At 41.0% G+C, this 25236-nt stretch overlaps 1 protein-coding gene across 1 annotated transcript in view; it reads left to right on the top strand.

Annotated features, from left to right (window-relative positions):
- The window catches only part of JPH1 (junctophilin 1), an 83856-nt gene that overhangs the window by 40067 nt on the left and 18553 nt on the right, over nucleotides 1-25236 (top strand). The window contains 2 exon segments of the mRNA XM_038579557.1: nucleotides 19954-19987; nucleotides 19989-20073. Of these exon segments, the coding sequence (XP_038435485.1) occupies nucleotides 19954-19987; nucleotides 19989-20073 (119 nt within the window).

Below are 25236 nucleotides of genomic sequence, written 5' to 3'. Positions count from 1 at the left end.
TGGCCACTATAGGCAGGAATTCGACAAATAGCAAGAAATTCAATCTTGAGTGTGTTCCAATATGATGTAAGAGATATTTTTAGTTTGGCACTTTTGAAGTCTGTGAATCCTAAATAATGTGTCCACATCTATAGAGCAAGCCCAGGGAGACCGTGAAATTTCCATTATGCTAATCTAATCCAAGGATTACATTGGTGCTGTGGTTGTAACAACATGTGGTAGATTGAGGTATTGGGCTTTCAATGCCAACTATTACCAATGCTGAGACACCCAAGGACATGGTGAGGGCAGTAGGTGTGGGGAAGGAACAGCCAGAGCCTCCAGATGGCAGGAGACAGCAGGAACCAGGATGGATGGCATGGTGGCCTCAGGGTGACCAAGCAGGCGCAAGGCTTCAGATGCCACTACCATGGGGGTGAAATGCCCACTCTAGGGGCGTCTCTCTGAAACCTCAATGAAAGACAGCAGAGCCTCAACATCTTATAAAGGTCTGAGGGAGATGTTGCAACCTGGTTTTAAAAAAATCCCATATCTTAGAGTAAAATCATTTGAAAAGCTGGTGCAGCTAATACTCACTTGTTACTTGATAGTATCGAGTATACTCTTATTTAAACTAAAAATTGTCAGGGTGCCTGGGTGGGCTCAGTCAGTTAAGCATCTGCCAGGGTCCCGGGACCGAGCCCTGTGTAGGCTCCCTGGCTCAGCAGAGGCTCCTCCCCACTCTCCTCCTCCTCCCCCTGCATATGCTCGCACTGTCAAATAAATAAACAAAATCTTTAATAAAAAGAAAAGACAAACTAAAAACTGTCCCTAAAAGATTATTCTATAAAAGAATCAACTCATGAGAAAAGATAAAATATATATGTTAATTTAGATCATATCTGGGGGAAAAATTCTTATCTTTTAGTAAATTCAGATGATAAGGAAAAACAAGTATTCACAGAATGAAAGGAAAGATCACCGTGGGGAAAGTCTATGGTTTGACTAGGATTTGGGGATGAGGTGGGGGAATGCATGCACAATCCTTACCTTCAATTCAGATTAGCTCCCACCACTCACTAGCTCACAATCCAGGGTGGATTACAGGAGATATTACACCAAAAGTTCTTGGAACAGATAATGCCAGTTAAACCTGACATATACAAAGCACTCAGTAAGTGTTGATGGTATTTATCATCACCATCATCATCAACACTTACTTGCTTGATTAACTTAATACAATGGGTATATCCCAGGCGTTTATATTTTTCCAATGGTGATACTTCGTAGAGTACAGGACATTGAACTGACCAGAAACAATCTGCCCCTCTGCTTTGTGTCTCGTGCTGTCAGTACCACACAATGACCAGAGGCAGGGCCGACCTCCAGGCCACAGAGACCACACAGGACAGCTCACCGTGGCCTGTTGATCAGGTCACACGAAGCATGGCCCATGGCTGTTGTAAACCTCTGGGTCCTGTCCTATCCATTCACCCTTCTCTATATCCCGCAGACCCAGAAATTTGGCCCGTGCCCCTTTTGTTTTCAGCTCCTACCACCTATGGTTTTATTTTATTTTTTTGTTTTTTGTTTTTTCTGTCTAATGTTCACTTCTCTCCCGGGCTCTTTAAAAAAATAGGATAGAATTTCTCTTCTCCTTTACCCTGTCCTTCCTAGAAATAATGACACATAAGCCCTTTGTTTATTTTAATCTTGGGACATGTGTGATCTGTATATGTGTGTGTTTTAGTTGATAATACCAGCAGCACACAATATAATAAAAGTTGAACTAGTAATTAAGACATCATTAAAAATGTCTTTTCAAATGCTACTAATCATTTAAGTTGTTTTGTTTTGTTTTGTTTTAAAGCCAGAATTAGTCTCTTCCCTGCCTTGCTCTGACCTAAGAATATGACTCTCATAAAGGCCTTTTCAGAGCAGGGAGTGCAGAAAAGCCTACCTCCTATCCTTGTTCTAGAAGGAAAATCCTGGTGATGTTAATGCAGTTATATTAAGGGATTTGAAGTTCCTTTAGGGACATTATGTTTCTATTATCTGTTGTGCTGTAGCCACAATTATACTCCCATTGGCAGCATTTCCACGGCAGGTTCCTGATCCAGACTTGTAAATACATGATTTATCCTAAATGGTTATGCATGGTTGTGGCGGAAGAGTCGCTCAGTTTTTTTTTATTGTCATGCTGCCTTTAAGGATGAGTTTGGACAGTATTTTAGGAAAAGGAAAGATAGGGAAAACCTTAGGTAATTTTCATTCCTAAAAGACTACCAGGGAGCCTCGCAATGCATTTGGGAAACAGGATGGCATTTTATTTATTGAAATTTGGAATCAAAAAAAAAAAGAAATTTGGAATCAGCTCTGGAGAGAAGCTTAGAGAACTAAAGGGTAATTTATTTTGGGTTGTGTTTTCATGATACTCAGAACATAATGATACTCCATAACGTTGGTGTGCCTTCTAGTAAAAAGCAGGCATCTCTGTGTTGATCCATTTTCTTCATCTCTGTTTTGCTACTGTGTAGATGAATCTGAAAGCCCGTAGCCCTGACTGCATGTAACCAAATAGTCTACTAATGGCCCTTCCTTTGTTAGGGACATTTAAAAGTGGTTTCATATTAATTGACAAGAGTCTGTGTGAGTGAATGCTGTCTTAACATAGTATTTCTGAAATGGTTTTCCTGACCATTCCAGAATAAAAAGGCCTAGTCTTACTTACTCCCTGCTTGGGTAGTAAAGCTGACTCAGCAAAAAAAAAAAAAAAAAAACAAGTAGAGTGTTGGCTCACAACAGGTCAGTAAATTGGTCATTTCTAATAGACCAAGCAGTCAGAGTTAAAACCTCTCAAGTAAACAGGCAGAAATTTGGTTTTTATACCTCGCCTCCCTAGATGGCTAGATGAATAGGATCATGTAACTAGTACAGATTTGAATCCCACTGCCAGCAAAATGAGTATCAGTACCAGCATTTGTACATTAAGGTCTCGAGGCAAAGTTCCTGGACTTGTAAAATATTTCCTTAAAAGTTAAGTGTCTTCTGGTTCTTCATCCCAGAGCCTGCCTTTAGGTTAGCTTTGAACTTCCGAAGTTTACAAGACCTCAGCGTAGTTCTCTGGAAAGGTGTTTTTTTCATTGTATTTAACTTTAATGATTAGTGTGCATTTCCGACCTATTTTTCCTCTCTGAAGGAACAGTGTAACTCCAAGTGAAAACTCAACACTTCTGTACTAGATAGAAAGTGTACAAACCGATGCAGTGGAGAAGGTGGGGGTCCGTTAGGAGGGGCAGGTGAGAACTGAGAGTTTCTTCCAATGTCCGCTTCTAAAAGCTCAGAAATGAGAAAGCTGGCTTTTTAAAAGGTGCATGTAATTTCTCTAAAAAGGTGCATGTAGTTTCTCTTAAGGCTCTCTCAATAGAGGCATAATATTTTACAAAATTCATATCTGGAAGTTCATCTTTGAGAAATTATTCTGCAAATATGCCAGTAACATTCAGCCAAGAGCTGGAGGTGTCTTCATTTTTCCTTTCGTCCTCGTTCCTGTTTCTCAGTTTGCTCTTAAAGTTTTTGGTGGCTGCTCCATGGGTCCCTGCCATGCCTCATGCCTTCCCAGTGAATGGCCCCCACCCCACCTAATGGGTGGGGAGTGGGCGCTAAGCCGGCCTGAATGACACAGAACCTTACACAGCTTGACTCAAAGCCAAAGCACAATTGGATTATGTCAAAAAGGGAAAAGGTGCCACGTGCATTTGCCGTGTTTCTTCACAGAGCAGGCCAACTTAAATATAGCCTACGACCACAACTTGTCCAGAATTAAAATAGCCCAGAACAAGTGGCAAATGGCAGGCAGTGGGGCTCTTTGCCAAGAGATGGCTGAGGGATGGGAAAAATGGGCTTTTGGGATGGATCGTCCAGGCTCCGGTAACAACAGCAAATAGGACACCCCAGGATCCTACTTCATAACTTAAATTTCAGGTCAATGTAAATTCCCAGAGCATAAAAAAGAAGACTGGTGAAAATACTCAGAAGCTTATAAGGCTATCTCAAAAACTGATTAAAATGTGCTGTATTATTATCTTTAAATTAAAATCTGGTTACTGAGTTCCAGTTTCATGATTTCTCATGCAAAGTTAAGGGCAATACCATTGCAATTAGGTTTTCCAGTCATAGGAAACCTTTTTAACTCATGAATTAAATTACATCATGGCCCTGTAATAAAGCCTTATTTTGTCAAAGCAGCCTGGTGCTGTACATAATGAGATTATAATTTAAAAATATAAGCAACCCTAACTTAACGAGTTGCTAGGGCAGTGTTAGTAGTCAGTATAAGGGTTTTAGCTAGTGTTTTGGTTAAATTATCCCTAAAATTTCTTGTTTGGTTTTTTAGTTTTTCTTCATTCCAACCCCGTTGTGTTCCCTGGGCTCGGTAAAACCAAAGAAACATTTTAGTAGAGGACTAAAAGTACAGTTAGATATTTACCCCCAATGAGAAGAAACAAACAAACAAAAAAAAAACCCTTTTTAGACACTTATAATAGTGGTTCACATTTGTAGGTACACAGATGTATCTCAATCAAACATAGCAGCCACATATTAAAATGTGTGCTATATTGTATATTGACATGTATTTGTGTATTCTTCTCCTAAAACTCACTGTCCAGTTAAACCTACCAAGCATACCTTTAGCACTACTTTAGAAATTTTTAGTGATACCAGAGATTAATGGTCTTAACAGGCATTTAAATTGATAGTTGATGGCTACTTCTAAGATTACAAAGTAGATTTTAAAAAAAAATCCTAGTTCTTTCCATTATGTCTAGAATGAAAAAGATTTGCCTCAAAAATTAATTTCAGACTTACAGGTATCTAAGGTAGATAAGCTCTTTCCTGGAACTATGCCAGCACCATGGAGAAGGTATTTTAACATAAAATGCATGAAGTTATTTATCGTATTAAAATGTGTCGCTTGTGGAAACATTTTATATAGTGTCTCAGAGCTCAGGGTATGAGGGGAAGCCTCTTTCTCAGACCAACATCAACCTTTTTCATTTCACTTTGCCACCCAAGATCACTTATTTGAGCTACTGTTGCTGTGATGTCTCAGGAAAACATTGCAGAGAAATTTCGTATTTACAGTTGACTGTTGCCAGCAGTGATCATCTGCCAGAGAGAAATTTAAGGGAAAATAAGCTTTAATTTCACCACCTGCATTGCCAGAATTGCAGAGGGGTCAGAGCAGGATGGTGAGGTATGCGATACAGATATAGTAAGCCGAGAAAGAAAAGTGAGCGTGATGTTTAAAATTATGTAGAACTATGTGTGCCTGGAGTAGCAAATGACTCAAAAGCATTTCTAGACATTTGTAATGATTAAGTATGTTGAGGTTTTATTTGAGGTAGAAAACATTAGGAGTTGATCATGAAATGAGGATTCAGATGGCAATGGGAAGATGTCAGGAGAGACAGCCAGGGGTGATTATCTTAGGGAGCCAAATCCAAAAGTGATCTGAAACCTGGAGAAGTGTCCATAGGGAGATGAGGAACAGTGGGACGTTCTTAACATTAGTAAGAGCTCCCAACAGCTAGCTGCAAGCTGCTCACCAGCCTCAGACTTCCATGCGCATCTCCTCCTCATCTTGGGTGGAAAGAGCTTCTTAACTCTTGTTCTTAATCTGTGGAACCAATGCCATTCCCCGGGGCATTCTAGTTCTTCTCTGGAGGAAGCACTGTCAACAGGGCGGTGGAGTCCACACATTCTCCTCAAAGAATGGAGGTCTTTTCAGGATGAGCGTGTTATGTGCATCACGATGGACTCTCGTCGGCATCTCCTTCCTTTGATGTCCTTCATGTGTTCAGGGTAACTGATGGGCCCAAAGGGTCTGTATACTAAGCTATAAAGGGACTTTCTGTGCCCCCCATATCATTCCAGAACAAAATGAAGACTGTGAAGTATTACACTTCATGTCCATTGTGGCATTCTTTGGGTCCAAAATTATGTTTTATCAGTTTCTAGCAGAATCTTACAGAGGCTCTCAGGGCTATGGAGTTCTCTGCCTTAGATGCAAGGAGATTTTTCACATTCCTACATCAGTCAGATAGGGCAGAGTGGCCCTAAGGCAAGAGTACATCCCATTGTCCCCAAGTCTGTTGTCATTTCAGTGGATACTGTGATTGTATTGAAAAGGAAGGAAGAACTATTTCCAGAACTCCTGCTGTGGCTAAAACTTAGCACAATCAGGAAATCTAACTTGGAAAGCGTAGCCCAATGATCTGAGATAAACCTGCAGGCCTCTAGAGCAACCATCAGAAAGCAGTGAAGCAGCAGCAGCAGCAGGGAAGACACTGAACCTTTGTGCTAACACTGGACAGCTCTCTGCCAGGGGGAGAGCAGATAACTCCTCCTGTCCCTCCAGAGTTCAATCTGACTTTCCCCTAGTTATAAGATAGCAATTAGTAGATTTGGAATTTGGGGCCTCAAAGGATATCCTCACTTTAATGCAAATCACGTCCTAAAGTTTCCCCTGTTCTTGGGATGTGCGGTATTCCTTCTATGCCTGGAATGCTTCTTCTGATTCTTTGGACTTGATCTAAATCTCAGATTGATGAGCAGTAGTTCCATTTCGGGTAATGCATCTGTCTCTTAAGGAATGGAGTTCCGGAAGACAGCTCCTATACCTCCCAGTGGCTATAGCAGGAGTCCATCCATCCCACTGACAGGCATGGCATCCCAGGCTCCAGAGTCGATTAATTCCAAGAAGAAAAATAAAGGTTAAAAGTTCATCAAAATGTGTCTAGGGTAGGCATAGGCAGACAATAGGCTGCTGGTCAGGAATATTCCAAGTATTATTAGCCCCACAAGGATGTAGTATTGAAGCACATCACTGATAATCTATCAGGACCAGGAGGAAAAGATTCCTATTATTTGAGCCCGAATATAAGATGATTCTTTTACTTTATTTGAATCCTGCTTGTGTTTCTACCACCATCTCTACTGGAGTTTACATTTTTATCTCAATATTCATATATTCCTTCAAAAGTGCCTCTGCCCCCCCTCCCAAGTTATACTGCTACTTTTATTGAAGGGTACAACACAGAAAACTGGTTATCCTGGTTTGTATATCTGTTTCTGTCTCCATTTTTCTGTGTCCTTGGGTAAGCCATTATTTTATCCATTGAATACTGGGATGAAAAATTGCTGTTCTCAGTTTAACACAGCAAGTGCTGAGTACAGGTAAAATTACAACACAGATTTTTTTTTTTTTTTTTTTTGAGATTCTCATGAGGATGAAGAAGAAAACTTTTTAAGAATTCCGGAAGAACTGGATGATCTTCTGATATCTCCTTTTAAAGTCGGAGGCGTTAATTACTAATTCGGTGATTTGGGGAAAGGCAACTATGAGTTGGATGAATCTGTAGTATTTTTAACACCACCTAAAAATGTTCCTGCTAAAGAATACCCTTGATGAAAACCAAATCTTTCCTATAGTCTATAGCGAGATGTTTTCTGAGCTGTGTTATTTTCATTTGAAAGTCAGCCAAAACTGATCTTAAGAAATATTTAAAGAAGAAAGCTCAAAATTCACAATTTTTAGAGGGAGACATAAATTTATTAAGGTTAAAGGATCAGATAGAGGAATAAGGAGGGCAACAGACCCAAAGAGAAAGCATGAATAATAAAGCATGAATCATAAACTATGGATATGAATAAAAACAGAAAGTTTATAACTAGGAGATGAAATAATTAAATAGAATATTTGCTAAAGCAAAATATAGAAGATGGTAATACAGAAACCATTTTACAATATAGTCACCTGCTTTGCCCTAAAGCTTAGGAGACTTGGTGGGTCCTGCCTGACTGCTACCACATGAGTACCTTCTAGTTCTCAGAGTCCCTTCCAGTGAACAGTTGTGTTTTTTCATCTGTCAGGTAAAGCACAACTCTCAAGAGTCACTTCCTCAAAACCAGAAGGTTAACATAAATCAGAGAAAACCCTTCATGCTTTTTATATCATTGTCCCCAGTATCTGTTGCAGCAGAAGACTGAAGATTGAAAGTAAGAACAGTTAGGGACTCTTAGTTGAACTACTGAATGATTCCTTGTCAGGAACCGGGCATGAAATATATGGACTAACTGAATCATAAATCCTACAAGGAAACATAAAGTAACTAAAACCAGTTTGCTGAAAGTATAATTATAGTTGACCCTTGAACAACACAGTTGACCATTGAACATATAAACAGGTTTTTTTTTTACAAATACAGTAAAATACTATAAATATATTTTATTATCTTATTAACCTTTTCTCTATCTTTATTATAAGAATGTAATACATATAATATTATTAAGATACGTGTTAAGTGGCTGTTTATGTGATCAGTAAGCCCTCTGATCAACAGTAGGTGGTTAGTAGTTAAGTTTTGGGAGTCAAGTTATACTCAGATTTTTGGCACCCCTCACCCCTGCGTTGTTCAAGAGTCCACTGTTTATGCCTACTATTTCAGCATTCCTCACAAGGCAAGCCTCTCCTAAACTCTGTAATTTCAAAATACGCACGTTTAACATGACAGCTCAAGATGCAGAATGGTTTTGCATGGTCGGTCCCAAGCCAGTTCTTGCTCATTCTGCATCAAATGTTCGACAGAGACATAGATCCCTTATTGTTCACTTTCTAAACTTATCTAAATAGAGCAAAGTGAAATGGAAACTGTTAGATTTGGGATATTTAGAGAGAACAATTTTAGGTTATATGAGATGGAAATGGATATTTTATTACCTAAGAAAATGTGTTTCAACTATGAGTTCAAGGAAGAATTCTAGAGAGTTTGTGATTTTAATGAGTGAATGATGTTTGCTTAATTTTTTAAATGTACAAACATTTATTTAATGGAATAGTTTGAGCACCAGGGTGTAGATGTAATGGGCACCGGCAGCAGTAAGTGAAGATTAGGTCCACCTGTGAGCCAATCACTCTATCATCTGTCACTCAGCTCAGTACTATCGACTGCTAGCATGTCTTTTGACCATTAGTCTTCAGTTGCTCTAGTCCGTAGTCATACTTTAATTGTACCCATAATGGATCCCTGGTAAAGGATAAGAACCATAATAACACTAATGAGATGAGAAATAAAAACAGCATTGACTTGCCAATTCTTGTCATTACTCAGATCTTCTCTGTTCTGAGGGTTGCAAAGTTCTTAACCATGCACATCCAGGTGTTTCTGTTAATGCACTAAATAGAAAAAGTCGTGATTGCATCCAGTTTCATTTTATGGAACATGCATCCATTTTAAAATAATTTGCCCCACCTTTTGTTACCAAGAGCCTCCTGGCTGATAATTTGAACTAAAGATCTACCCTTTAGTAGCGCACCAATTTTAGGCAGAGTAAGGCAGTTTCTATGCATCCGCCATAGGAAAGCCAGATGCCTTATTTCAATCAGTTAAAAAATGCCTAAAACTGTAAAAATAGTCTGCATTGATAGCACTTCACAGTTACCAAATCTCCTTTACATTTTTCACTTGATCCTAACTTAACCCTTGCTGTTTCCCCCGGTCCACAGTCCACCGTAGGCTGTGCCCTTTCTCCCTACACAGGGTTCCATCCACATCTTCCCTGTTCACGTCTCTACCCTGCATCAGGGCTACTTTCTACTGTCTGTGCTTCTCCCAGAAGAGAGAGAGCCCTGCGAGAGGAAGATGTAGCATCCTGGAGACCTGAAATCAGGTCCTCCGGGTCCTCGTCAGCAATTCTAGTATTCCTTATTTCCATTTCCTAGAATCTTTGTGCAGTTCTAATTCCAAATCTTCACCATTGTCACTCCCCAGGTCCTTCCCATCAGCCCTGAATTGTAGCAGAAGGCTAATGATGGCCATTTATTGACTACCTGCCCTCTCCGAGTTAGTACTAAGTGCTTCATATCAACCAGTTCTGATCCAGAACAACTCTACAAGGTAATGTCCTCCCCATTTTATAGATAAGGAAATTGAGGCTAAAGGAACACAGTCAGTATGTGATAAACTGGAGTTTGAACCCAGGTCTGTCTCATCCCATAGCCCACAGCACTCTCGGTCTCTTTCAAGCTATCAAAGGATCTTTCGAATAACCTTAAAATATTGCATCAACCCCCTCACTGTTCTCATGTTTTTTCCTGTTTCCTTTCTTTGCCTTCATCCAGGACCTGTCTCTAACAATTGTCACCTTCTCAAGGCTTCTTCATTTTCCCCTATTGTCTGAGCATCTTTCTTCCCACCTAGTGATAAGATCAGCTCTCGTTTTCTTAAGATAAAGAGTAAAACGCCTTTTCCCTTGGCCCAGCTAATCCTTCTGGTTACTGTCCACATTTCCTCCTTCCTTTCTGGACAAAAGTCTCCAGCATGTGGCCCACACCTGCTTCCTCCACTTCCTCTGCCGGTTTCCTCACCAGCCCTCCTCAGTCTGGCTTCTGTAGTGGGCTGCTTGCTCACACTGCCCTCTCAAAAGTTCTTATTGAATTCAGCAACCTCTCCTCTGCCCTCACCTCTCTCTAGCACAGGGCAGGATTTACCAATCATCCGTTCCTCAGATTCCAACTGTGCTTGTTTCTGGGATTGCACATAAATCAGTGCCTCTGCCCCAGAGAAGAGACCCGTTCACATCTGGCCCCACTTAACTCCTAAGAGGAGTTATCTAAGAATTTATCTAAGAATAAGAACTTGGAATACTTATTTCTTTCTCCAGGTCCCTAAGACAATTTTGCCTCTGCCGTCAGTTCTTTTTTTTTTTTTTTTCCCTCAGTTCTTTGCTTTTTTGTGACTCACTTGGGTTCATCCATCTCCATGAACTCTGGAATGTCTTCTCTGATCACCTTCCTGTTTGTAACCTTGACCTTTCCTTTGCATCGCAGCCCTGTATTTCCAACTAGAAATGCCTGTGTTATGTAAAAATCCGGTTTGTCTAAAACTGAACTTGTCATCACCTTCCAACTGTCTCTCCTTACTACCTGCACAGTTTCGATCTGTAGTAAGCCATTCATATGGACACCAAGTTGGATACCTTGGGGTTATCTTGTATGTTTCTCTTCTTACCCATTTACCCATTCTACCAGTATTTGTTGAAACATCCTCTGTTCCAGGATTTTTGTTAAAAGCTGGCAAGACAGACACAGAGGCTGCCCTCAATGTTTCAAAGTTCTGATAATCCTTCCCTTAAAATGTCTGTGTGTTGTTCCTTCCAACTCTTGCCCTTGTTAGATACTTAACGTGCCCTGGCTTGGACTAGCACAGCAGCTGCTCATCTGAGAGTCTAGCCTTTGGTCTTTTCTCCTCACTTCGTCAGAATACATAGGATGATCCATACTTACACATCAAGTGATATCAAGTCGAAGGTATTTTTTATTTTTACCTGTAAAATATACATGCAAATACATACAATAAATTGTAAAATATACACGTAAAATATATGTGCAATCTACCGTCCTAACCATTTGTAAGTGTGCATACAGTTCAGTAGTGTTTAGTACATTCACGTTGTTGTGCAACCAATCTTGAGAACTTTCTTAGTTTGCAAAACTAACACCTGTACCTGTTAAAGGACAACTCCTCATTCCCCTTGCTTTAGAACCCTTGGCAGCTACCCTTCTATTTTCTGTCTTTATGAACTTGACTTTTCTAGGGACTTCATATGAACAAAATCATTGGATGTTTGTCCTTTTGTGACTGGCTCTCTTCACTTAGCATGGTGCCCTCAAGGTCCATCCATGGTTCATAGCAGGTGTCAGAATCTCCTTCTCTTTTACAGTTGACTAATATTCTCTGTATGTGTACACCACACTTGGCCTATCCATTCATCTGTTGATGGACACCAAAGGGTTTCCCCATTTGGCCGTTGTGAATAATGCTTCTGTGAGCATGGGAGCACAGACACATCTTTGAGACCCTGTTCTCAGTTCTTGTGACTGTATACCCTCAGGTAATTGGTGGATCATATAGTAATTCTATTTTTAATTTTTTGAGGAACCACCATACTATTTTCCACGGCAGCTATGCCATTTTACACTCCATCCATGCACAAGGCTTAAATTTTTTCACATCCTTACCAACACTTGTTTCCTTTTTTTTTTTTATAGTAGTCATCCTAATGAGTATGAGGTAGTATCTCAATGTGATTTTCATGTGTATTTCTGTTATAATTAGTGATGTTGAGCATCTTTTCATGAGCTTGTTGACACTTTGTAGATCTTCTTTGCAGAAATGTCTATTCAAGTTTTTTGCCTTCTTTTTATATATTATTTAAATTCAGTTTGCCAACATATAGTATAATACTCAGTACTCATCCCATCAAATGCCCTCCTTAATGTCCATCACCCAGTTATCCCATCCCCCTACTGTTCCTCCCTTTCTGCAACCCTTTGTTTGTTTCCTAGAGTTAGGAGTCTCTCATGGTTTGCCTTCCTCTCTGATTTTTCCCCACTCAGTTTCCCTCCTTTCCCTTATGGTCCCTTTCACTATTTCTTATATTCCACATTATCAGTGAAACCATATGATAATTGTTTTTCTCCAATTGACTTATTTCACTCAGCATAATACCCTCCAGTTCCATCCATGTCAATGTAAATGGTAGGTATTCATCCTTTCTGATGGCTGTATCTTTTTTTTTTTAAGACTTTATTTGAGAGAGAGAGCGTGTGTGAGAGAGCATGAGGAGGGAGAGTGGGAGAGGAAGGCAGAGGAAGGAGGAGAAGCAGACTCTCCCATGCGTGGGGAGTCCAGTGTGGGGCTCAATCCCAGGATTCCAGGATTATGACCTGAGCAGAAGGCAGATGCTTAACCAGCTGAACCACCCAGGAGCCCCTGCCCTTTTTTTAGTTGAGGTGGGGTTTTTTTGTTTTTTGTTGTTGTTGTTGTTCTTGTTCTTGTTGTTGTTGTTTTGTTTTTTTGTCATTGAGTTGAAGGAGTTCTCACATAGTCTGGATACTGACCCATTATCAGATAAATGATCAGCAAATATTATTTCCCATTCAGTGAGTTGCAGGTGATTATATTTTAAAGAGAAGTTTTAGTCTAATTTAGTGATAATGTTTTTGAACTTTAGAATGACCCTCAATTTAAAAGGACATTTTCTATAAATCATTTGAAGAGTAAAACATGTCTTAAATGTTTCTTTTTTACGTCAGATTTTTCTCAGTGCATAAATTACATGGGAAGGTCAATTTTAAATAAATGTTATAAAACTCAGAATAAAGTAGAAGATATCCAGTTATTTGGCCTTTCTTCCAACAGAGGATTACAAATGTGCTTTTGACCTGGCTCTCCAGAGAATATAGCCTTTAAGCTTATTAAATTTGATCAAATATTATGGAATAAAATCTGTAAAGTACCTAAGAATGAGGACTTATTTTTCAAGCTTGAAAATGGATATAGAAAAAAATCCTGTGAAGGAAGTTGAATAATAAATAGGTTCTGCTGTCTCTAAGTTATGACCTATGTTCCTAAGCTTTAGCATATTGCGAGGGGCTACAGTTTGGAAAACTTAGTGTAACAAGAGCTTATTGATCTGGTGATTTTTTTTTCAATATCCAGTTTCCAAAAAGGATTTGCAGGGCATTATGATTCACATACATAATAGCATTCCTGACATTAGAGAATGTTAAAGCCATGTAGTGAGAGTACATAACCATACACATAGATTAAGGTTAATTTTACTTCCAGATTCCTAGTAGCCTTAACAAAAAGGGAGAATACATTATGTAGTGCTCATTGTATGATACAAGGAGGCACACAGATTTATCATCGGAGGCTATTTTTTCCTGGCACAAACTTTAAGAGGAATGTGTCACCAAGATCTTTATAAACCTAACAATGTCACACATAGTGGATGGCATTTTACAAAAATACATATAAACATTCTTCATATGAATTTTGGTTCCTCCCATCTGCCTTTGATAAAAAGCCAAGGGTATGATATGATTCTACAAAGGGATTTCGGTGATAGCTAATGTAATGTGGTTTGACTTTTGATCTCATGGACCAGAATCATCTGTGGCCTAGACTGGACTCAGCCTCATCTTTGGCTAGTAATGCTTTCAAAGCCAGCATATTATCACACCTCTGTAAAAGTTTGGGCCCTTGCAAGATCAAATACCAAACTTCAATGGGGATATAACGCCCCTTAGTTTATATTTTATAACTCTATATCACTTTTTGAAAAGAAAGACATGAACTCCTGCCCGGTGAAAGAGACAACTCTTTGTTGATGATGTAACTTGTTTCTAACCAGGACCTAAGAATCCTGTCTTGAAGTTACTGTTCCAGGTCTTGTCTTTAAAAAAAAAAAAAAAAAAAAAAAACAAGAAGGTAACTGAGGGAGAAAATGAACACTGAAGAACTAATAAAATGGTAAAGACTGGACCCATAACAAGTAGTCTTCCCAAACCACGTTTACTGAAAATAGATATTTAACAGAATCATGTAACATGTACCCATTTTCCAGACTAAAATCTTCATCTGCTATGTCAGGCACCAGAAGATTGGAAGTTAGAAGTCAAGCCCAACATATAAGAGCCCTGCCTGTACCTCCACAGGAGAAGCATGTGCTGAGCCTTGCTGGGCTGGGTCTTATCAGAGAACCAAATCAAGATCAAAAGAGCAGTTTCTTCCGGGTACAGTAACTCAGAAATCATGCCTCTGTTTTTTCAGCCAAGATCTGTGCAGCCTCCCCTCTCTTGTTCCTGTCAAGAGTATTCCTCACACAACAGACTGATTTCTTCTTTTTTTTCTTTTTGTTTTTTCTTTTTGTTTTTCTTTTTGTTTTTGTTTTTTTTTTTAACTGATTTCTTCTTAAAAAGGACTACAACTGTAGGCACAAGAGAATTGGCTTTCACAGATCTGGGTGTCAACATAAACGGGTAGGGTCACAGTCCAAAAGGAAGGCTAACAAGTCCTATTTCTTTCATGTCCTTATCATGGTGCCTTAGCGCAGGGAAGAATGTTAGCTATCGTCATATGTTTTCAGGAGAACCAGAAGGGAAACGGAAGTGAAGATAGAAACAGGGACTTCAGATCTGCCTTTGCAGTCACCCTGGTGAGAGAGGGTGGCGGTGTGACCAGGGCAGGCACAGCAACGACAACAAGAACTGGCAGGTTTGAGGATATGTTTGGAGGTAGTGCCAACTGGATTTGCTGACCGTGGCTGTGGCGTATGGCAGAAAGGGAGGCATCAAGGATGACTAAAGGGTTTAGACTTGAGGAACTGGAAGATGGGGTTGCCATCCCCTGAGATTTGGATCCTTAGGTACAATTGAGATTATTTTTAAATTTTCCTAATAATCTCCTTTAAATATTTCGACATCAAAGCAAATCATGAATACAGCCCCTGAACCAAATAGATCATCAGCTCTGCTGTCAAATTTTAAATCATATCAGTAAACTTAGATTTAATATAACAAATTTTAAAAAGACATCAAAATTCAAAATCCACATTTTTTTTTAAAGGAGTTTATTGTTGGGAAGAAAACACATAAAAAGCAGAAATAGCAAAATTTGTTAATATTATATACAGTTTTGTCTTTAGCAGATTTCTTGTCCATTCTAAATTAAAATCTTCATCAGCTACGTCAGTGAATAGATGAGTAAAAGATTGAAGTTAGAGGGTCCGGGGTGGCTCGGTCGATTAAGCATCTGACTCTTGATTTTAGCTCAGGTCATGCTCTCCAGGTCATGAGATTGAGATTGAGCCCTGCCTTGGGCTCCACACTCAGCAGGGAGTCTGCTTGTCCCTCTCCCTCTACTCCCTACCCCCTTCATTCACTCACTCTCAAATAAAATCTGTAAAAAAAAAGATTAAAGTTAGAAGTTGAGACAGACAGCTTAAAGTCCAGTTTGTTACCTTAGCAGGAATATATACCAGGCATGTTTGGTATATTGTTGATAGACTTTTTTCATAAAAGCATTCCTAGGTTTAAGAAAAATCTGGAAAGCCAGGCTATTTTCTTCTGGGTAAGATGACTTGAGAGTTCATGAAAAACTATTTCAGTTGTTAAAGAAAAAAAAATTGGATAGTCATCATCAAATTACTGATTGAAAAAATAGCTTGAAATTCAGTTGTTGTGTACAGAGGATGCCTCACATCCAGAAATTCTACATTTACTCTTTTGGCTGTTCACAAATGACCTTCCCAGGAGAACCAAGGTCCAGGGGGGACTCACCCAGCTGCTTGTGTGAGCTTAGCCAGCCCCTCAGGTCTTCCTGCCCCTTCACCTATACATAGTAACTCTCTACAAGCTAAAATGGGTTTATTTGGGGGGAAAAAAATATGGCCCTAATGGAAAGTTGCTTTTTACTTACTTTTTACTGCATTTTATGGGAGAAAGTGTATGTGATAATGGTATTTGGAGATTTGTGAGGGCCTGACCCCTTATGGATATTGGCAGTGTGTTGAATACATGCGAGATTTTTTGGGCAAGCATGATCCGTGTGTGTGTGTGTGTGTGTGTGTGTTTTCTATGTGACCAGCTACACAGCAGGGCATCATCTACTTTGCATCGTTGCAGCTGCCCAGCCTGAACCCGCCTCCCTCCCCGCCTCCAGGCCCATGAACAATGGCATGTCTTACCACTTGGCTGAATGAAGGGGTCGTGTGTTGAGCTCTGGAACTGAGCCTGGGATTTGAACACATGAATTCACTAACATGAGCCATTATTGAGCCCAGATTTTTTTCCCCAGGCAAATCTAGACTTGTCAGTGGCCTAGCCACACAAAGCTAGCAGAGACAGCTGATTCAGATGGGTTCCTGTTCTCTTCTACTTCCTGTCATTGGATTTAGGGCTACCAGTAGCTCTCGTGCAGACCTTTCGTTTCAGGTTTGAATGTGGTTTTGACTCATCTTACCAACTGTGCAACAGCATTGACACAGGGAGGGGCTCTAGATGGAATGGTCCCCATCCCTGTTTGGTCTTACCGGAAAGAGCAAGTAGAAAAGGAAAGGGGTTAGGGCTTTACTGACACTGTGCCTCCAAGATATATTTGCAGAAAGGTTAAGCCCGTATTTGTTTATTCTCCAGTTTAGCATATCATAAGAAGTGGTGGAGATAAATGGTATCATTTTATTTGTGTATGTGGTGGTGTGTTTTGATATTATCAGAATAAACTCTACTTAGTTTTACAAATTTTTCACTGAAGGGCTAGCAGATTTTGTTATAAGGCAGCATAACTGTTCTCTTACGGCTTCATTAATTATGATGCCTAGACATAATTAGGCTCTATCTAAAAATAGCAGAGAAGATGGAAAATAATTCTGGGGGAAAGAGTTGAGATTCTGAGAAACTGAAAGAACATAAAAGAGGGCATCCATGGATTCTCAGGAGGAGCACAAGGGCTACAGTGTTATCCATCCTCAGTGACGGCTCCCGTGAGGGTGTTAGGATGCTCTTACCCTCTTGACTCTGTTTCCGTTTCATGGTACCTTATAATCTGAAACATCCTCTGTGATTCAGAAGTAACAGTTTCGATGATTGAAAGTAGATCCATTCATTTTTAAATAATGGACTTTAGAGTAGTTTTGTGTGTGTACAGCGTTCTCATATATACCTCCTCTCCCCCACACTGTTCCCCCTGTTACTAGCATCTTGCACTGGTGGGTACAGCTGATGAGCCAGTATTGACACTATAGTGTAAACTAAAGACCACAGTTGACATGAGGGCTCACTCTTTGTGCAGTGCTGTTTAGTGGGTTTTGACACGTGCATAGTGTCGTGGAGCCCCCAGTACAGTATCAAAAAGAGTAGTGTTGCTCTTTCTCCTGCACTCCACCTGTTCATCCCTCCCCTACTTTTACTCTGAACCGTTAGCAACCACCAATCTTTTTACTGGCTCAGTAGTTTTGTCAATCCGCTCATTTTTTTAAAGATTTTATTTATTTATTCATGAGAAACACAGAGGCAGAGACATAGGCAAAGGGAGAAGTAGACTCCTCACAGGCAGCCCAATGCAGGACTTGATCCCAGGACCCCAGGATCACGCGCTGAGCCAAAGGTGGATGCTCAACTGCTCAGCCACACGGGTACCCCTGTCAATCCATTCATTTTTAAGTAACTACCCAGATGTTCCTGAGGACACATCATTGACTCCTTTATTCATAAAATGAACCCTCAGTCGATACCATGTGCCAGGTTGTGTCATACACATTGGGAATATAGCAGAGGACCAGCAATGCAAAATCCCAGTCTTCATAAAGCTTACATTTTAGTACTTCCAGCCTTCCGTCTTGGCTAGGTCCTAAGGGGAGTGAAGGATCCCATGAAGACACAGAATGAGAGGAGGTAGTTGGAGAATTTGGGAACAGGACCTCCTGCCCATTAGCCCCCACCTCAGTCTCAGGGCAGACCCCAACTTTCCTGCTTCCTTCCTGCAGCTAGTCCCAGGAATTCCATCTGCTGACCTCTTCCACCTGCCACCTGCCTTTTCTCTCCTAAGAACTGCTGGGGCACAATGTTGCTTCTCAACTTTTTCTCTCCTGTTGTTTCTCTCTTTCCTTTTTCTTCTTTAAGATTTTTATTTATTTATTTATTTATTTATTTATTTATTTATTTATTTATTTATTTGACACACAGAGTGTGCACAAGCAGGCTCTCTGCTAAGCATGGAACCCAGTGCAGGGCTGAATCCCAAGACCCTGGGCTCATGACCTGAGCCAAATGCAGACACTTAACTGACTGAGCCACCCAGGTGCCCCCATCTCCTGCTGTTTCCAAAATAAGTGCAGGCACCTTTCAGACTTTCATTAAGCTTTTATTATAGTTACTTAAATACCTGCCTGGTGCTAATAAAATTAGAATAGAAAGTTAGCAAAACTAGAAGAAATAGATGCCCATGATTATCATCTAAATACTGACCGGACAAGGTGTTCTTTGGAAGTGGATGACCTAGAGTTCTCTGTCTTACCCACTGAATCCTCTCTTCTTGGGCACGTGGACATCAGTTCTCCTGTGTTGCCATAAACAGCCCCCTTCTCTAAACCTACTGCCTTCTCCCTCACCCTAGTCCTCTGGAAAGACAGGAGGTTTCATGACTGAGGATGGGCCAGAGGGCAGGTGGAAGATTGAGAGACTTCTGTTTCCTCTTTCCAACCTCGGCCTCCTTGTTTCACAAGAATTAATTGATCAATTAAATGGGCTCCTTAGAACCTCCTGAGCATATTCTTAAGTGCAGACCTGGTGCTCTGCTTCTACAGGCTGGCGAGAGCCTGTTGTGTGTGTCTCTTCCCAACTGCACGTCCAGTGACATCACACTGGTCACTTGAATTGGTCATAGAGGGAGTATTTAACCATGGAAATCAATGCTACTTTCTTTTCCAGAGTTACTTTTTTCCAGCATTCTATGGGGCAGACCCTCTTGGTCAAATTTTTTTTTTTTTTTAAGATTTTATGTATTTATTCATGAGAGACAGAGAGGGAGAGAGAGGCAGAGACACAGGCAGAGGGAGAAGCAGGCTCCTTGCAGGGAGCCTGACCTGGGACTCGATCCCAGATCTCCAGGATCACACCCTGGGCTGAAGGCGGCGCTAAACCACGAGCCACCCAGGGATCCCCTTGATCAAATTCTTATATAGATTCTGCCGCAGGAAATAAATTCGTGAACACTGTATTCCTAAGCTCTACCTCTACTCTCCATGGTTGGCGGGGGGAGCTGCCAGCCAAAGGCAGCAGGAGCTTCAACCCATAAGTTTTGAAAACCAGGCTTTGCATCAAGCTGCGCAGAACTTGCTCACCCTTTTCGTTTCCCTTGAAAGGAGGACTGAGGCATTATACAGGTGGTTCCACCCATGTTGTCTTCATCGATGGCTCACAACAATGTGACCATAAAACTTGCAGGGGAGGCGCCTGGGCCATGACCACAGTGAGCGTGGCTCTTCCCCAGGCCGCAGACCATGTGCTTGTCCACGTGTCATGAACAAGGCGCCCCCCTTGCTGACTCCCCTTTCTGCCCTGTGTAGGACTGCACACGCAAGAGCCAAAGCTGACGCCGCCTGACCAGGCTGCCCAGGCTGCCCGCCAGGAGTGTGACATCGCAAGAGCTGTGGCCAGGGAGCTGTCGCCTGACTTCTACCAGCCAGGTGAGACCGTTGCCCACTGATGGGAGAACTAGGAGTTGGACCTTCGGTTTCCTTTCTTTTTTTTTTCCTTTTCCTTAAAGGTCTGTGAATACCAGCAATACTACAGAACAAGTAGGTATAAAAAGTGCTAAGTATTTGAAGTCTGAGTGTTAGTGCTGGAGATTTGGTTTATTCCCCAGTGTCTCTCCCTTCCTGCCTCCTGACTCCCAGCAACAAACTTTGAGCTGATAGCATCAAATGAGATGGGAATCCCAAAGGAGTACCTGATTCTAAGCAATGGCATTAGTGTGTTAGTGACTGTCGTGGATGTCGTCACAAACATTCCAAATTCAGAGGCAGGTATAACAATACCGTTAGCGGTAGTAAGAGATGAACCAATAACTATTGTGACTATTTTTTTTAATATTTCTAAACTGAATTTCAAAGGACTGTGGTTAGGTAGGGACATACACACTTAAAGGCAGACTAATATGCATATATTAACAGGAAAATCCAAGTCATGGTAGAAGAAATTAAAATAACAACCTCAAAAAAAAAATCAGTCTCAGTCCAGATCATCTACCTCTCAAATGTAATAAAGTAACAATACACAAATATTTGCAGTAGGTTTAAATATTTAACTCACTTCCTAGTGGTTTCTTAGTAGATTGTTTCCATCCCTCTCTATAATACTCTAGCCGCTTTTTTATTTATGTTTCTTCATTGTTTTAGAAACATCTCCCTAGTGATTGAGGGATCAACAGATTTCTAAATGAAGGGATCAAAATAAATGCTCTATGAGTTTCTACATGCCAAAATTTGTATTTTCTTGGTAAAGAATTTTTCCACATTGGTTTCTATGAACTCAAGCTGGAAAATTAGCACCCTGTACAACAACAAAGGTGTTCAATCCATGTTTGGTTCCAGTAAACGTAATATAATCCTGGAACCCACCAGATGAACTAGGCAGGTCAAAGTGAACAGTATAACAAGATCCATACAAAAGCTAGAAACTTGGCTGTAATAAAGGATGGAGGAATGAGAAGGTAAAGGACATGGTGATTTTTTTTTCTCCTACAAAGAGTGAAGACAGTAAAAGTCTAGGGGGAAAAGACTCCATTTTTACATGAGAGAGACTAAAAAGGACTCATTCTATTTGTTGCTGAGTGATAGAGCTGTCAGAGGGACTTCTGTAATAGTTCAACTCCAGGGAGACAACCATGGTAATGGGTGTTTTCTTTAACGTACCTCTTTTTTAAGCCTCTGGATGAGACTTCAATCATTTAATGTATATGTATATAATTAAGAAAGGGGAACCCTCCATTCTTTGCAGTGACCTCTGCTAGGAATAAACTATTTCCTGGTGTGACATGAACTCACACTTCTCTGATGCCTAAGTATATTATTGGTCACTACCTGTTGGTGTGACAGCTGCAGATAGAGTGCAGCCACCCAAGAGGTACTGTCCTGTTCCCTCCCCAATGGCACTACCGCTGGGAAGCAGCTCAGTACTCAGGAGATTGGTGCTGCTCCATGAAGTAGTCCTAGGCTTGAGCCTCTCTGAAAGCAAACAAACTTAGTATTGTTGTCTGCGGATGGTAATTTCTAGGTTCTGTTGCTAATTCTCTTGGGGGATAGGGTCCCTATAGATTTCTATTAGGTGTTACCAAGAGGTAAATGATACCGAAGGTCATCTCAGTTTCCCAGACTAAGTGGTTTTAAAAGCTTTTTATGGCCTAAAAGCATTTGAGGGAAGAAAATATTGTGGGAAACTGTAATTCCACCCTCTTCGCTAACATACCAGCTTCATACAAGCAAGTTGTCCATCAGTAATGAATACATCACAGTAGTGCGAGTTGACAACGGGTCTATTTAAGACAAGGGCTGAGGGGAAGGCTGCAGTCCCCTTTGACCCACAGCCAACTCTTCCCTCAGCAACTGGACAGAAAGCCTTTTCTGTACTAAGTATTATTGATCTTCTCAAGGGAGCATAACTCAAGCTTTCCACTCTGCATTTATAGGGCGATCAAATCAGACATTTCTAAAAGGGCTTTCAAGTACTTTTTTAAAATCAGGCTTCTCATTTAATTTATGTATCTTAGATATAAATATTTCCATTGTTTGAAATGCATTTGTCGTGCATAGAAGTTGTTGGCCCTGGGATAAAGGAGGTCTGCTCTACCTTACATTTTGAACGCTTTTTCCCAACGTTGGCAATATTTTCAGATATTTGCCATTAGTTAAATCTAATCTTGCTTTTAGTTCAAAACTGCATTATTCTACAGTTCAGTTAAAAACTAAGGAAAAAATAGACCCATGGGGGATGGTCACCCAAAGGGTTAAGTTCTAACAAATAATAAAAAGCATACAAGTGGAGGTATATGAGTGTATATGTAGATAATTACACATATACACACAAAGAAACCTTACTCGTCATGTGTACAAGTGGCACAGTAAGTCATCCCCCAAGAACTTAGATTTGACCTTTCCCTTTGAGAGTTAAATTTTCAAATGACCCGGGATCCTGCACAAAGATATATAGTGATCATAAGAAATAGCACAGGTATATTACAGCAAGATTTCCTTGTAACCTGATTGAGTGTATTAAAACATCTAAACAATTGGTCACCCAAAGTAGTATAGGAAAAAAAAAAAAAAAGCCACAGAGGCAAAAGTTGGCAGCGCCCATCCAGACACCGTCCAGAGGAGAGAGAAGCCGAGGCCAAAATCTCAGAGTATTGCATTTGAATTGGCAAGGACGTTGGTGTTATGGGGAAGGATGCAGGGAACTGCAGCCAACCATGGATGGCTTTATTGGCAAGATCATCCAACTGAGGAAATGGATGCATCAGGCTAGCTCAGCCTCATGCCTGTCGATATTTGATTCATCTCATGCTTCTTGTCCTGATTCCATGCTCACCGTAACCTTCTGATGTGGGATTGAGCTGCTCACGGAGGTCTACCAACAGGAACAGCATGCACTGGTGCTTTTGGCGCGAGTCCCCTGGCCTAGGCGATGTTTACAGAGCTCATTGTCAACTAACAAATTGACCTTCTGGTGTTTTACATCAGTCTTGTGAGCTCTGCTGATGTGAGTCTGCCCCCAAGGGATGGCTCTGCTTCAAAGTGCTGATGAAATCAGGTTTCTAAGCCAGGAAAGCTGAGATGAGATTTTGGCCCATCACTGAGGAAGCAGAGGAGAGGCTGATTGGGAAACTGTATGGCTCTTTGTCGTGCTCTTCCAGTCTCCTTCCCATCAAGGGACTGACTTTGTTTTTAATTTCAAGGGGTATTAAACGGGTGCAAAACTTTTCTATTTATCAGCTATGGGAGAGACTGGGTGAGAAAAGACTGAAAAGTACTGTCCCAGGATGTGGTATAAGCATATTTACCTTGGCCCTCTTAGGAGACAACTAGCCCACTTCCTGAGGCAACATCCTCAGCAAGTGAGCACTCTTCTCTTCCTATGTTTAAATGTGTGTATTAGTTAACTCAGCTGCTATAACGAAAGAAAGTACTACAGACAGGGTGGCGTAAGCAATCGAAAGTTATTTCTCAGAGTTCTGGAGGCTGAAAATCTGGAGATTAGAGTGCCAGTATTGTTGGGTTCTGGGAGAGAGCCATCTTCCCAGCTTGGTGATGGCCTTCTCCCTGGGTCCTCACGTACCTTCCGTGGGTGTATGTGTATGGTTAGAGACAGAGAGAGAGAGAGAGAGAGAGAGAACTCTGGTGTCTCTTCCTCTTTCTAAAGGTAAGGGCACAAACGCTGTCATGAGGGTCTCACTTTCATAACCTGATCTAAACCTACTTACCTCCTGAAGCCCCCACTTCTAAATATGAACACTCTAGGTGTTTAGAGCTTCAGCATACGTATTTGGGGGAGACACATTTAGTCCATAATAGCGTGTACGTGCACACACATAATTCTCTGTACATTACTTAAAGTGAAATATTTAGGCTATTATGGGCCAGTGTTAACTAAGCTCACATTTCTGGTATGAATTAGAAATCTTTAGAGATCAGAGCATATTTTCGTTATATAATGGTCCGTGCTTATCATTAGTATGTAGTATTTTGGAATAAGGGAAGTATCCTGGAACAGATGACTTCTAAACCCACTCTCCAAAACCCAAAACTCAGAATCAGTTTTTTCATGGAAAAAGGGAAATGGAATAATCCACTAGTTGACATGAAATTAATAATTCATGAGCTTGCTGGTTATTCCTACCACTTACCTCATTTCTGTATATTCAGCTCCACAAATGTGTGCCGAGTGCCAGCCTGGCGCAAGGCACAAGAATGGATGTCCCACAGCGTGCAGACAAGAGCGCTGTGGCTGTGCTCATGGAAGTGGCAGTATTTTTATAGATGGGACTCCTCAAGGCCTGTAGGAAAGGGGCATTCTTTCCACATAGAATATGAAAGTAATCGTGCTACTGGACATACAACCTTTTCAGAATCTCTCAGTGTGATCCTCTTGTACTGATTGGCAGTCTCCATAGAAAATATCTCATTTCTATTTAATGAATTCTGATGTTACTACAAAGCATTTGCGATCAGCCCTGCCCTTGTAGACATTTGTTCCGGGGAATCTTCACGGTGCTCCTTCTGCCCATAGGCAGCCCACCGAGGCTCACCTCTGAGGAACGACTTGCATGCCCTGCTGTTACCATCTGCCGTACCCTCCGTTCAGAGCCTTCCCACCAACTGTAGCAAGGAACCTTTCAGTGCTCAGTGGTGGGGCATGTCAGTGAGCAGGTGACTTGCATCTGACTTCTTCCTACTATGAATCCCCAAGGGAAGAAGTCGCTTAAGATTCACAGATGTGGCCTGTAAAGATAGAGGAAAAATGCTTACGGTGACGGCTCTCAACATACATGGTCATGTTGCTCCCTGGCAGTCACCTGACTGGTCTCTTTAATGAACTGCTGCATCTCATCAGTTTCATGCTGCTGGCATGGCACTGCTGACACACATTACTACACAGAACAAGGAGCAAACACGACATGTGCCTTCCACGAAGATAGTCCAGGAAAAACTTCTGTCCTCTGCATTATATGTCTTATTCAAGAAGCATTTCATCTTACTCTGGAAAATCTAACTGTATATCCTCCCTTAGCTGGCCAGTCCCCACGTGACTGCCCCATGTTGGAACCATTGCCCGCTGGAGTTAGGCCCACCTCT

This window comes from Canis lupus, chromosome 29, assembly GCF_011100685.1.
Source record: "Canis lupus familiaris isolate Mischka breed German Shepherd chromosome 29, alternate assembly UU_Cfam_GSD_1.0, whole genome shotgun sequence".
Lineage (NCBI taxonomy): Eukaryota > Metazoa > Chordata > Mammalia > Carnivora > Canidae > Canis > Canis lupus.
Note: the sequence above shows the minus strand (reverse complement) of the source record. Positions and strands in the feature narration are given on the sequence as shown.